Source organism: Quercus suber, unplaced genomic scaffold, assembly GCF_002906115.3.
Source record: "Quercus suber isolate HL8 unplaced genomic scaffold, Cork oak 2.0 scaffold_232, whole genome shotgun sequence".
NCBI classification, from domain to species: domain Eukaryota; kingdom Viridiplantae; phylum Streptophyta; class Magnoliopsida; order Fagales; family Fagaceae; genus Quercus; species Quercus suber.
The window spans coordinates 583,707-597,469 of record NW_027069689.1 but is presented as its reverse complement, the minus strand read 5'-3'; the positions used below and the strand labels follow the sequence as shown (position 1 = coordinate 597,469).

At 32.6% G+C, this 13,763-nt stretch overlaps 2 protein-coding genes across 2 annotated transcripts in view; both read left to right on the top strand.

Moving 5' to 3' along the window:
- The first annotated feature begins 8,112 nt into the window (after positions 1-8,112).
- Positions 8,113-13,763, top strand: part of LOC111988505 (ABC transporter C family member 14-like) — a 9,162-nt gene continuing 3,511 nt past the window's right edge. The window contains 1 exon segment of the mRNA XM_065780323.1: positions 8,113-9,605. Coding sequence (XP_065636395.1) covers positions 8,113-9,605 — 1,493 coding nt within the window.
- On the top strand, positions 11,246-13,753 carry LOC136070410 (ubiquitin-like-specific protease ESD4). The gene is made up of 6 exons (XM_065780315.1): positions 11,246-12,536; positions 12,714-12,790; positions 12,872-12,965; positions 13,053-13,151; positions 13,317-13,409; positions 13,508-13,753. Exons 1-6 carry the CDS (start codon positions 11,730-11,732, stop codon positions 13,751-13,753), a joined length of 1,416 nt encoding a protein of 471 aa, XP_065636387.1. The 5' UTR covers positions 11,246-11,729.

The following is a 13,763-nucleotide window of genomic DNA, read 5'->3' as shown; positions in this document are numbered from 1 at the left end:
CTCACTCTTTAAAACACTGCCGCTGCTGTATGTGACTGAACTAATGTTGAATAATTTTATTCAGCAAAAAAAAGAAATGTTGAATATTTTTTATTCAAGTTCTCAAATCTCAACCAAAGAAGGAAACAAAAAGTAGACTCAAGGTGAAAGAACTATAATCTGATCAATCATTTGTGGGTAGATAAATTTGGTGGAAATGTGAGCACAATTCATATCAAGCTTGTATCATACTGAGCCCGCGTTTAGATTAACCTTCTGTTACTGAAATTGGTAAAAATATAGGTATACTTTTATTGTATTTAGAAAAAAAAGTGAAGTTTTAAAACGCTGTAAAAACCTAAGTGAAGTTTTAAAAACTGTAAAAACTTAAGTGAAGTTTTAAAAAGTTGTACTTACGGCTTGAGTAATTAAGTTAAACAACCCAAGTTGAACAATCTGATTGCTGATTTACGGTATTGTGGCTGGGTCTGATTACATTAAATATTTAAATGTTATGTTTAATGCTATGCTCGTTCTCCAACAGATGCAAATCAATTCTAGATGCACATACAGCTTTCTAGAATCCCGGTTGTGGTTACTTGAACACGTTATAGTGTGTGCAAGCTCTCTAGGACTCTGTCTTTTTGTTAGTAAAAATAATCATCATCTTCTCGTGTTATTAAATGACAAGTTCCAAGAGGAGTCAATGTGGAATCACCTTATGAACGAAGCAAATATTAACTCATATATGGCAGAGCTCGACTGTGATCTGTGAAGACTCAAATTCCATTTGTGGTCCTTACATATTACTACCAAATAAATTGATTATTAAGCACTGAGGTCTTGCTTATGCCCCTTTTTTTGTGGTCTTTTTTTTTTGATACCTTGTGGTCCTCATTTGTACTTTTATTTCATGTATTCGGTGTAGAATCGACATTTTGAGAGAGAGAGAGAGAGAGCCCGCCTCTTCCTCTCAATTTCATTGACTTCCATTTCCATCCAAATTCCCTTAAGACAAAATTCATCAGTTAAAGCAGACGAAGACACTTTATAGTGCATGGTTTGCTTCTGACTTATTAGATAGTAATCAATTTCAAGATTACCAATAGCGCCATAAGTCAAATAACATGTGAAATGATGAGTGTATTTCTAAGTAAATCCTTCCATAAAAAAGAAAAGAAAAAAAAAGGAGAGTAAATTAGTAAAATATAAGAAATTGAACCTCATCATAGATCATCTTTAGCAAAAACCATGATAGATAATTGGTATAATAGACAAAAAAATAATTTAGTAAGTACTAAGATATCTATAAACATGACAGATATAAAAAATAGTAAAAAAGATAGCCTAATAGAGACAATTGATGAAAGAAATAACGTAAAGATACTAAAAACAACTCTGACAGATAGTAAAGAAGATAGTCACATAGTGCAAAAGAAGTCAGGAATGATAGAAGTAGAGAAAGAAAGTAGTCCTATAGAAATAATGTAAGAATAAGATGACATAGAAAGAAAAAAGAGTAATAATAAGAAAGATGGCCTAATAATAGAAAGAATAACACGTATAGAAGACAAAGGAAAAAAAAATTCTAGTGCTATAGAAATAATGCAAAAGAAGAATCTAGACATAATTGATGGAGACAAAGAAAAAGGAATGATAAGAAAAGGCATAGTAAAAGAGATGTTAGAGAAAATTAAAAGACAAAATGATACCATTGTAAAGATAGAAGCTGTACGTAAGAAATTAGATATAAAAAGAGATATAGAAAAAGAAAGACAAAGGAGCACTCAAGTAGAATTAGTCAACAAAGGATAGACAAATAACAGTCCTAAGAAAAACAATAGTTTAAAGGAAAAAATTGATGAAAGACTAAAATCAATTGAAAGATCTATGATATATATCCAAAATAATAGTTTAGCAGAATTAACTGCAAATTTTGAAATTTTAAATTCACCTTTAGATAGACAGAAAAAGAGACATAATAGTTTTAAATACCACTGAGTCATCAGATAATGAGAAAAATAACAAACACACTAGAAATACTATTTGTCATAAATGTAAACAATATGAACATACTAAGAAATAATGTGATAGACATAATAAAATTGTTAAACAAATCAGCAAATTAGAATTTGAGAAAGATGTAATAAATGAATTAATCAGGGGCGGAGCTACATTGCTCCTTGGGGGGGCCATGGCTCTCCCAAAATTTATTTTTTCTCCTACAACTATACTAGTAATATGATATAGCCCTCCCAAAAAATTAGAACCGGCCTCCCCAATTATTTCTAAGATTTCTAGTTAGTCCAATGGATTTTTAGTTGGCATCCTCAATTGTTCAAAACTTTATCACCTTTCCACCCCAATTATTCCTAAGATTTATAGTTAGTCCAAAAGATAATGACTAATAGTTAATCTTCTCAATTGTCCAAAAAAATTATAATTAATCCAATGGAGAATAACTCACTCTCTAGCATCATTGACAACCCATTTCCCAACATAATTTCAAATTTTTTTCATCTTTTGGTACCTATGGAGCTTTGTTATAGCCGCTAGTGCCAGCCCATTGCCCCATTTTCTTTCTTCTCAACACAAAAACTCCTATCTCAACCAAAATTATTAATCCATTTTTTTTTCCTGGTGCAACATCACCTTCTTGACTCTTTGAAGAAGTGAATATGCAAGTGCATTTTCTTTTCTCTCTCTTTTATCAACCATCATTGTTATTTTACCATTAGTATTATTTTTGTTTCTTTCTTCTGCCACTATATGTGTGTTGATATGCATAAGGGTATTTAAGATTTTTTTGTTCACATTTTTGTTTTGCAATTTTTATTCCATTAAAGATTGTTGGGCATAATTTTGATGTGAGCTGTTCTTTTATTGGTTTTTTTTTTTTTTTTTTTTTTTTGTATTTGTATTTGTCTATAATAAACTATATAATTTTTGTATGTTCATTAATATTTAAGAATATAACAATATATCAAAGTTAATAATTTTGTATTCAATATCAACTATGGTTAATATATCAATACTACAATTCGGCCCCCCCAAGTAAAATTTTCTGGCTACGCCCCTGGAATTAATGGAAATGTTTAACGTTAAACAGAAAGAAATAGACCAAGTAACGAAAAAGGAAGAACTAAAATCAACCAACCCACTCAAAGTCAATAAAAGAAAAAGGAAACAAAAAGACATAATAATGAAATTGATAGATAATCTAGCTACCTAATCACCTAAAAGATAAAAATAATGCTATTTACTAAAATTGAAAACTTCTATAGACTTACCTATTGCTTATATTAAGTGTAGGAAATATGGACACCATGTTATGAAATGTGGAAAAGGAGAAAAAGCTAAGAAAGAAAAAGATAAGAAAGAAAAGACAAAAATGAAACAAGATGGAACAAACATAAAACCAGTAACTCTACAAGATTTAATGATAGAAACAAAAATAGTAAACTAAGAAATTAAAGAAGAGATGGGTTCAAGTTATACTTGAGTGGGTGTAACTCCACAAGAGTTACACCTTTTATACACTGTAGATTTCTAAGAAATCTAATGGTTAGAAAATCATTATAATCAATGTCATCTTTAAAATTAATTGATTTTCATATTAGCTAACCTAATTAATTTAAGAGAATATTATATTATTTTCTTTTCTACTTTCTTTCTCTCTCCTAATTTATTCATCTCTAACCTTGCACAAGTGCCTATTCTCAACATTCTTAGTTGCAGATTTTATTTTTCTTGCAAAAGAAAGATAACCTCCTCTTTTCATCATTCTTTGTTATTGTTAACTAAAATGTATTAGATGCTTCTAAGAATCTTGCAGTGACCCACCACTTCAATGTTCTTTGTTATTTTAAGATAGATACGACACGTTTCTATTTTATACACCGTAGATTTCTAAGAAATCTAATAATTAGAAAATCATTATAATCAATGTCATCTTTAAAATTAATTGATTTTCATATTAGCTAACCTAATTAATTTAAGAGAATATTATATTATTTTCTTTTCTACTTTCTTTCTCTCTCCTAATTTATTCATCTCTAACCTTGCACAAGTGCCTATTCTCAACATTCTTAAGTTGCAGATTTTATTTTTCTTGCAAAAGAAAGATAACCTCCTCTTTTCGTCATTCTTTGTTATTGTTAACTAAAATGTATTAGATGCTTCTAAGAATCTTGCAGTGACCCACCACTTCAATGTTCTTTGTTATTTTAAGATAGATACGACACATTTCTGTCCAAGTTCAACGTCATGGAATGATAATTCTGCCCGCCTCCTTTGTTGAACTAGATCGACCATTTTGATTGCGAATTCTCTAGATGGGCCAAACTTCTCTAGCTTTAGCATTAAAGTTTCTATTCGAGGCTGGTGATATATGCAGTAACGGCTAGTTGCTTAGCAATTGAATACTATTGTTACCAAATTTTTCGGAACTTGCCAAGATGACAAACATTGATAAGGAGAGAGAGAGAGAGAGAGAGAGAGAGAGAGAGAGAGAGAGATTATTTGAGTGGTGGGTCACTGTAAGATTCTTAGAAGCATCTAATACATTGTAGTTAACAATAACAAAGAATGATGAAAAGAAGAGGCTATCTTTCTTGTGCAAGAAAAATAAAATCTGCAACTTAAGAATGTTGAGAATAGGCACTTGTGCAAAGTTAGGGATGAATTAATTAGAAGTGAGAAAGAAAGTAGAAAGGAAAATAATATAATATTCTCTTAAGTTAATTAGGTTAGCTAATATGGAAAGCAATTAATTTTAAAGATGACATTGATTAAAATGATTTTGTAACCATTAGACTTCTTAGCAATCTACTATGTATAAAATGTGTAACTCTTGTGGAGTTACACCATGTGTAACTTGAACCCATCTCATTAAAGAAATTAAATAAGATAATTCCACAGACATAGATGAACAAAATATTGCAGAAATAATAAATTTAAAAGAATTTTCTAAACCCATGATAGACCCCTCTTCATTAGAAAAAGACGTTTCAAAAAATGATAACAATAGATAGAATTTCTTGAGTTTGATTGACAGAGTAATTTTTCTAAAATGGCATACAGAAATCACTTTAGTAAATAATAAAGAGTTTTCTTTGACAGAAATTACTTTAATAGACTTAGGTGCTGACATGAATTGTATACAAGAAGGACTAATACCTTTAAAGTATTATGAAAAATCGTCTAAAAGATTAACTCAGGCTAATGGAGAAAAGCTAATAATTAATTACAAAATACCCAATGTTCACATATATAATGATGGAATATGTTTTGAAACTATTTTTAGTTTGATAAAAAACCTTTCTTCTAAAATCATTTTAAGAAATCCCTTTATGGTTTTGCTTTACCCCCTTTTGATGACAGATGAAGGAATAAAAATTAATGTGTTAGTTTTTAGATTCACTTCAACCCAATCTGTTTGCTTGTTGACACTTAGGCTAGGTACACACTAATTACAAACATGGACTATGATGATATAGATTATGATGAAGGTTATAGTATAAGAGATATTGACAATATTAATTGGTTAAATAGTAATATGGATTATGATGATACAGATTCTGATTCTGATAGTGGTATAGATGATTATAATTGCTTTACCCCCTTTTGATGACAGATGAAGGAATAAAAATTAATGTGTTAGTTTTTAGATTCACTTCAACCCAATCTGTTTGCTTGTTGACACTTAGGCTAGGTACACACTAATTACAAACATGGACTATGATGATATAGATTATGATGAAGGTTATAGTATAAGAGATATTGACAATATTAATTGGTTAAATAGTAATATGGATTATGATGATACAGATTCTGATTCTGATAGTGGTATAGATGATTATAACTATAATAATATCACAAATAATTGGAGTACATTAATAGGAGATAAAATCAACTGACAGACTGATAGACACAATAATAGTTTGTTAGACAGGAAATAAAAATTAGAATCTTTAAAAACTGTGGAAAAATCCATAACAAACACTAAAATAGAAAGGAAAAATGATAGTTTTTTGGACCTACTAGAAAGAATGAAAGCTTTAAATTCAAAATTAAACACAGAAAGAGAATTTGAACCTCATCATAGATCACCTTTAGCAAAAACCATGATAGATAATTGGCATAATAGACAAAAAAAAATAACTTAATAAGTATTAACATATCTATAAACATGACAGATATAAAAAAAAAAAAGTAAAAAAGATAACCTAATAGAGACAATTAATGAAAGAAATGATGTAAAGACACTAAAACCAACTCTGACAAATAGTAAAGAAGATAGTCACATAGTGCAAAAGAAGTCAAGAATGAAAGAAGTAGAGAAAGAAAGTAGTTCTATAGAAATAATGCAAGAAGAAGATGACATAGAAAGAAAAAAGAGTAATAATAAGAAAGATGACCTAATAATGGAAAGAACAACACGTATGGAAGACAAACGAAAGATTCCTAGTGCTATAGAAATAATGCAAAAGAAGAACCTAGACATAATTGATGAAAACAAAGAAAAAGGAATGATAAGAAAATGCATAGTAAAAGAGATGTCAGAAAAAATTGAAAGGCAAAATAATATCATTGTAAAGATAGAAACTATACATAAAAAATTAGATATAAAAGGAGATATAGAAAGAGAAAGACAAATGAGTACTCTAGTAGAACTAGTTAACAAAGGATGGACAAATAATAGTCCTAAAAAAAAAATGATAGTTTAAAGGAAAAAATTGATGAAAGACTAAAATCAATTGAAAGATCTATGATATATACCAAAAATAATAGTTTAGTAGAATTAACTAAAAACATAGAAATTTTAAATTCACCTTTAGATATGACAAAAAAAAGGGACATAATAGTTTTAAATACTACTGAGTCATCAAATAATAAGAAAAATAATACATACGTTGGAAATATTATTTGTAATAAATGTAAACAATATGGACATACTAAGAGACATTGTGATAGACAAAATAAAATTATTAAACAAATCAACAAATTAGAGTTTGAGAAAGATGTAGGGAAGAACTAAGAAATATAGTTTGGAAAAAGAATAAGAAAAAAAGAGTACGTTTTATTTTTGGGTCATGCTAACGAGTGCCTTTAGGGCATTGGATAACAATTTATTTTAGGAAAATTTTTATACCACTTTTATGGAAAATGAAAAAAACTGTTAAAACATTAATTTTTTTTTTCTTTTCCCATACAACATTTCCTTAAATTGATTATTAACCAATGCTCTAAGGGCGTTCGTTAGCATTTTTTTGTTTTGTTTTTTTTTGTTTTTTTTGTTCTCTTGCTCTTTATTGTTGTCAACCATATAATCAAGAAAAAAAAAAAAATTGAAGTCTATCTCAGTTCTCTGCATCAGCATTTCATAAAATATTCTTATACTACATTTTTTTTTGTGCTAAATATTCTTATACTACATTTAATACCTTGTCTGCATGTACATCATGATTCAAACTATATGCCATGCTAAAAATTAACAACTGCACATGGCAAGGCCGCCAAACCGCTTCCCCATGGTATCCCAAATTTTTTTTAGGTAAAAAAATAACACAGTTCATGTTGCATAGTTTAATATAAGTATAATCTGTTTATAAAAAAAAAACAAATATATATATATATATATAAGTATAACCACGTATTGAATTGAAAAATATAAAATACAATTCCTTGTTCTTATAAGATTTTGAACCATTACCAATGTAATCTACAAATCCATTTTTTCTTTTTCTTTTTTTGGAAAGGCCATTAACTTTTCAGTTTATACATAAATCTCATCTTGCATGAATTATTTGTAACTTTTTTGATCTGTTGCCAAATCTCACACAAAAAAACTTCGACACTTTACGTGCTTGGTGCTTCAACCAAGTTTGTTGAGACACAGATCTCCATGCAATAAAGGGTAAACTGATTTTGTCTGGTCATGATTTCCTTCATAAAAATTTCACACTCTTTGCTTATTTTCTTGTATTTCTTTCTATTTCAACGGGTGTCATTTGGGTTCATGAATTCCACTTTCCAAGAAATACAGAAGTTATATAAGTACTTCTTAGAGCTGGTTGAAGAAGGTCAGTGACTGAGCATCAAATTTGGGGTATTTTTTTTTTTCTTTGAAAAATGTCTTCTGCTACAAGGTTCACATCCCTTTCATGTTCAAGTTCCATTGTTGGTTCCCTAGATGATTCATCTCCTGTTCTAGTTTTCGTTCAATGGTTGACATTCATCTTTTTATCTCCATGTCCTCAAAGAGTCCTGTTTTCATCCATTGATTTCATGTTCTTGCTTACCCTTATGGTGGTATCAATCCAAAAGCTTTATTCTAGATTCAGCTCCAATGGAGATTCCAGTTCCTCCATCAGTAAACCACTTCTGGGGAGTGAATCTCATTGCAGAATCACCCTGTGGTACAAATTATCTATTTTGTTTACAACTCTGCTTGCAATACTTGACACAGTCCTATTTATCTTATCCTTCACTCAAAGTGTTCGTTCACCATTGAAGCCTATAGAAATTATGTTTCGGTTAGCTCAAGCAGTAACCCATGTAGCAATTATCATCCTGCTTGCACATGTGAAGAAAGTTGAAGCTATTATGCATCCTATGTTCCTTAGAATTTATTGGATGGCAAATTTTTTTCTTACATGCTTAGTAGCTGTTTCAGCAATCACTAGGTTCATATCTATTTATAAAGGCAACTTGGATCCTATTTTGAGAATGGATGACATATTTTCCTTGGTTAGCCTTCCATTATCCACGTTTTTATTTATTGTGACCTTGCGAGGATCATCTGGGATTAGTGTGATTAGACCATCAGAATCAGGTGTGAATTCAGGAACACACTTGTATGAATCAATTTCAACAAGTTCCAATGTGAGTGGCTATGCTTCATCTTCTTTGTTCTCTAGAGGGGCGTGGCTTTGGATGAATCCATTACTAAATAAGGGATACCAATCCCCTCTTAAAATTGATGAAGTACCTTCACTTCCATCCGATCTTCGGGCTGAAAGGATGTCGGAGCTCTTTGAAATGAATTGGCCTAAGCCAGAAGAAAACTCTAACCATCCAGTTCGCACCACATTACTTAGGTGCTTCTGGAAAGGTATTGCTTTCACTGGTTTTCTTTCAATAGTTAGGCTGGCAGTCATGTACATTGGCCCCGTCCTCATCCAAAGTTTTGTTGACTTCACCTCTGGGAAAAGAAGCTCCCCATATGAAGGATACTATCTAGTATTGATCCTCCTGATAGCAAAAACAGTTGAAGTCCTTAGTTCCCACCAATTTAATTTCCAGTCTCAGAAACTAGGAATGCTCATTCGATCCAGCCTCATCACCTCATTATACAAGAAGGGGCTCAGATTATCATGTTCCTCACGGCAGGCTCATGGGGTTGGCCAGATTGTTAATTACATGGCTGTTGATGCTCAACAGTCATCTGATATGATGATGCAGCTTCATGCCATATGGTTGATGCCATTACAACTTGGTGTTGCTTTAGCACTTCTTTATGGCTATCTTGGTGTGTGTATGATTGCAGCATTGATTGGAGTTGTTGTAGTTTTGGCTTTTGTATTGATGCGCACTAGAAAGAACAACATTTTCCAGTACAATGTGTGAGAAACCGTGATTCAAGGATGAAGGCCACAAATGAGATGCTCAATAATATGCGTGTGATCAAGTTCCAAGCGTGGGAGGAGTACTTTGGTAAAAGAATACAATCTTTTCGTGAATCAGAGTTTGGGTGGATTGGCAAATTCATGTACTCAGTCTTCTGCAACATGGTGGTGCTCTGAGTACTCCAATTGTATTAGCAGCTCTTGCATTTGCAGTTGCAATTTTTTGGGGCATTCCTCTTGATGCTGGAACAGTTTTCACAGCTACAACTATTTTTAAAATACTGCAGGAGCCAATTCGGAACTTCCCACAGTCTCTTATCTCAATTTCACAAGCAACGATCTCCCTTGGGAGGTTGGATGGATTCATGAAAAGTAGGGAACTGGATGAGTCTTCAGTGGAGAGAGAGGCAGGTTTTGATGGTAGCATTGCTGTGGAGGTGAAAGATGGGGTTTTCTCATGGGATGATGAAGGTGGTGAGGAGGTAAGCTAAATTAGGTCCAACATTTTTTCTCCAAAAAAAAAAGGGTTCAATAACTGTTTTATGAATATAGAGTGCACTTCTCATATTTGGCGGGCTACAAAATTTTGTGACTTACATATTATGAGAAGAGGATTTATTAGCCGATCTCATAAAATAAATAATTTGATAGTTACAATAGAAAGGAATTGAGGAAGTATTTAAACCCTCAACAAAAAAACCAATTGAGATATAAAACTATTGACTTTTTCCAAATCTTACTAACCATACTTTTTTTTTTAAAATCCTAGTTGTAATTAGATCAACATAATGACATGAATTCACAGTTACTTACTACTCATCACCTTCCTTTTGAGAAATAAAAAATAGAAGGAAGAAATAATCAGATAATAATAATTTGTGAAAAGAATTCAATGCAATTCTCACACTTTTTTTTTTCTTTTTTGATGGGATCGAAGCAAATCTCTTGTAAAGTAATTAACACTATATTTTGCAGAAACCAACCAACAATTACATTTCCCTCTTTCCATTAAAAAAAAAAAAACATTTGCATTTACATTTCTCTCAAGACCTCAACCAATTAGATTATGCTTTCCCAACCAAGAGTACTTGTGACCAAAGGACACAGAGGTACGAGCTCTAGAATAGATCTGTTCAAGTAAGGTTGTCAACTAACTAGGAGTGCTTAATCTTTTATTAGGTCAATAAAGATAAAGACTAATTTAATAATTAGAATTGTTTTCTAACTAGGATGAAAAATTGCTAACCCTGAAAGATAATAGGATCAATTGAGAACCATTTTTCTTAAAATATAATGACACGGTGAGTTGATAATTATGTCAAATAAAGCTAAGATCATTAATTCTGATATTCCCATGATATCAAAACTAAACAAACAAAAATGAATAAAAAATCTTAACTTGAACGGTTGGAATTTTTTTATGAATTTTAAATCTATGTCTAATTTAAAAAAAAAAAAGTCAAAATAAACATTAAAAAGAGAGAAAGTTGAAGAAAAAAAAGAACAACACAAGGCAATTAAAGAGACAGAATTAAAAAGTGTATCTGAGTCAGCAAGCCAATATGTTAGGAAAAAAAAATGGGACCCCCCATGTAAAACCTGAGCAGCTTCAAAGAACAATTAAGGAAGGTACGCGTGTCTGCCTGAACCTGAAGCTATTCTAGTATTTTTATTTTACAACATCATCAATCGGAAAAGTACGAGTACGAAGCCATCATTGCCTTTCCTTTCTCTCTTAAATTTCTTTCTTTTCCGAGACAGAAAAGAAAACCCACTTCTCTTCTCCTCTCTTTCTTTCTTCCCGAAGATTTTATATTTTCCTTCCAGCCCTGATTTGATTTAAAATCTATTTTTTTTTTAATTCCGAATTTGACCCTTGAATTTCTCAAAATTCACGCTTTGTTGCTCCCAATCTTCCACGATTTTAGCTCCCGTCAAAACCCTAATTTTCCGAACCCAAAATTGGCGTCGTTTTCTAGGGTTTTAACTTTGACTATACCACACACTCATCTATTTCCCCCTCACCAAAACCCTAAAATTTTTCAAACTTGAGATGATGGGTTACTCCGAAAATGGATTTTCTTAAATGGGTCTTCGATTTCTAGGGTTTAAGTTTCATCAATGGGTGCCAGAACGAGCAATCGTAAGCGTGAGGACGAGTTTTTGAGCTTCAATCGCGCAATCCCATCTCAGAATTCTTCCGATTTTCACGTTTCAAAGAGACTCAGATTCTCACCTATGCACCAGAGCCCTGAGCGACCAGTGGTTTCGTCGAATAGCAGTGTTGCGAGGCTTTCTAGGTACCCGGCAGTGACTCCACGGTTCGGTAGAGAAGTCCACGCGCCGTGTAGGATATTGAATTACGGGGTTTCGACTGGTTTAAATCGAAAATCGGAGTTGAGGACCGGTGGGATTTTGAAAAAACTGGAGTTGTTTGATGAAATGGGTAACATTTTGAGTCACAATTACAATAAGGCTAAGGATAGCGCAATGCGAACGTTTCGGTACTTCACAAAAGAGAAGGGAAATGAAGTGATTGAAGTGGATTCGGATAATGAGAAGGCTGGAGTATCCGAAGATTCGAGTACAGAGGAAGTTGAGGTTGTGCCCAATGTGGAAGTATTGGATTTGGATAATTCCAATGAGGTTATGGAACGTGGGGTGCAGCACTTGCCTTCCTCATCTTCGCAGGTTTCGGGCTACTTGGCAAATGGGAATTTGAGGATGGACAATGCAGAGAAGATGTTGGATTCTTTGTCTCTGAATCAGGAGGTGGTGGAGTTGAATAATGTTTCTGCATACAAGAAGTTGCTTGAGGCTGCTGAGAGGCGGAGTTCGAAATTGAAGAACCTGAACTTCCAGATTGAGCTTAAAGAGAAGGAACGGAGCTTTCTTCAAACGTTGCAGCCAGCCAAGAAACCGGTGGAGGTGAAATTCTTTTCACTTACTCTAGAAATTGTTATAGAAAATAGTTATTTAGGTGCTCTTTTGGTTGTTCAGTAGCTTTTTTGGTTTGCTCTGTAAAAGTTAGAATGTGCTTTAAAATGCTGATCAAATAGTGTTTCTAAAGGTTTCTATCGTTGTATTATATTTATATATTTTCAGGCTATACCACAAGAACCCTTTGTCCCTCTTTCGAAGGAGGAAAAGGCTCAGGTTGAACGTGCATTTAATACCAATCGGTATGATTCAATACACATATTATTAGTGAATAGAAATGGGTGTGTTTGTTGGTATAACATTAATAGGGTGTCGTGCTGCAGGAGGAAGGTCTTAGTCACTCATGATAACTCAAATATTGAGATCACAGGAGAACTTTTACTGTGCCTTAGACCAGGTGCATGGTTGAATGATGAGGTAATTATTGGTATTGCATTTATACATTTGTGTCAATAGCATGTCTGGAAGTGTAGTTTCTTGATACATAGGCGCCTTCTCTTGCAGGTCATAAATGTGTACCTTGAGTTGCTGAAAGAGAGGGAAAAGCGGGAGCCACAGAAGTTCTTGAAATGCCATTTCTTCAACACCTTTTTCTACAAAAAGGTTGGTTTTTGTAATACTACTTTTTTCTTCAACCTTGGTAAAGTTAGGTCCTTCCCCCTTTATGTTGTTACTAATTCTGCTAGGAATAATTTTAGCTCATTTCACATTCTCTGGTGCTACTATTCATGCCTTTTTGTTTTTCTTAATCTGATTGTTATTGCTCAGATAATAAGTGGAAAGGGTGGCTATGACTATAAATCTGTCAGAAGATGGACTAGCCAAAGAAAATTGGGATATGGCCTCATTGAGTGTGACAAAGTAAATTGATTGTGCACCCTCCTTTTGTTTTCCTCCATATGATTTTTGTTTGATTGGCCATTGCTTTGAATTTTAAATTGGTTTGTCATTGTGATCAGATATTTGTCCCTATCCACAAAGAGATACATTGGTGCTTGGCAGTTATCAATATGAAAGACGAGAAGTTACAATATCTTGATTCGCTCGGAGGGAAAGATACCCAAGTGCTAAGAGTACTGGTATGCTTTTTGGCCATTACCTCTTCAGCTATACATTTTGCATGCAAATTAGTCAATGACTACGTAGATTCCAGCATCTGGAAATTGATTCCTAACTGCAATCCTTTTTTCCCCTTTGGGCAGTGAAATAGCTTTA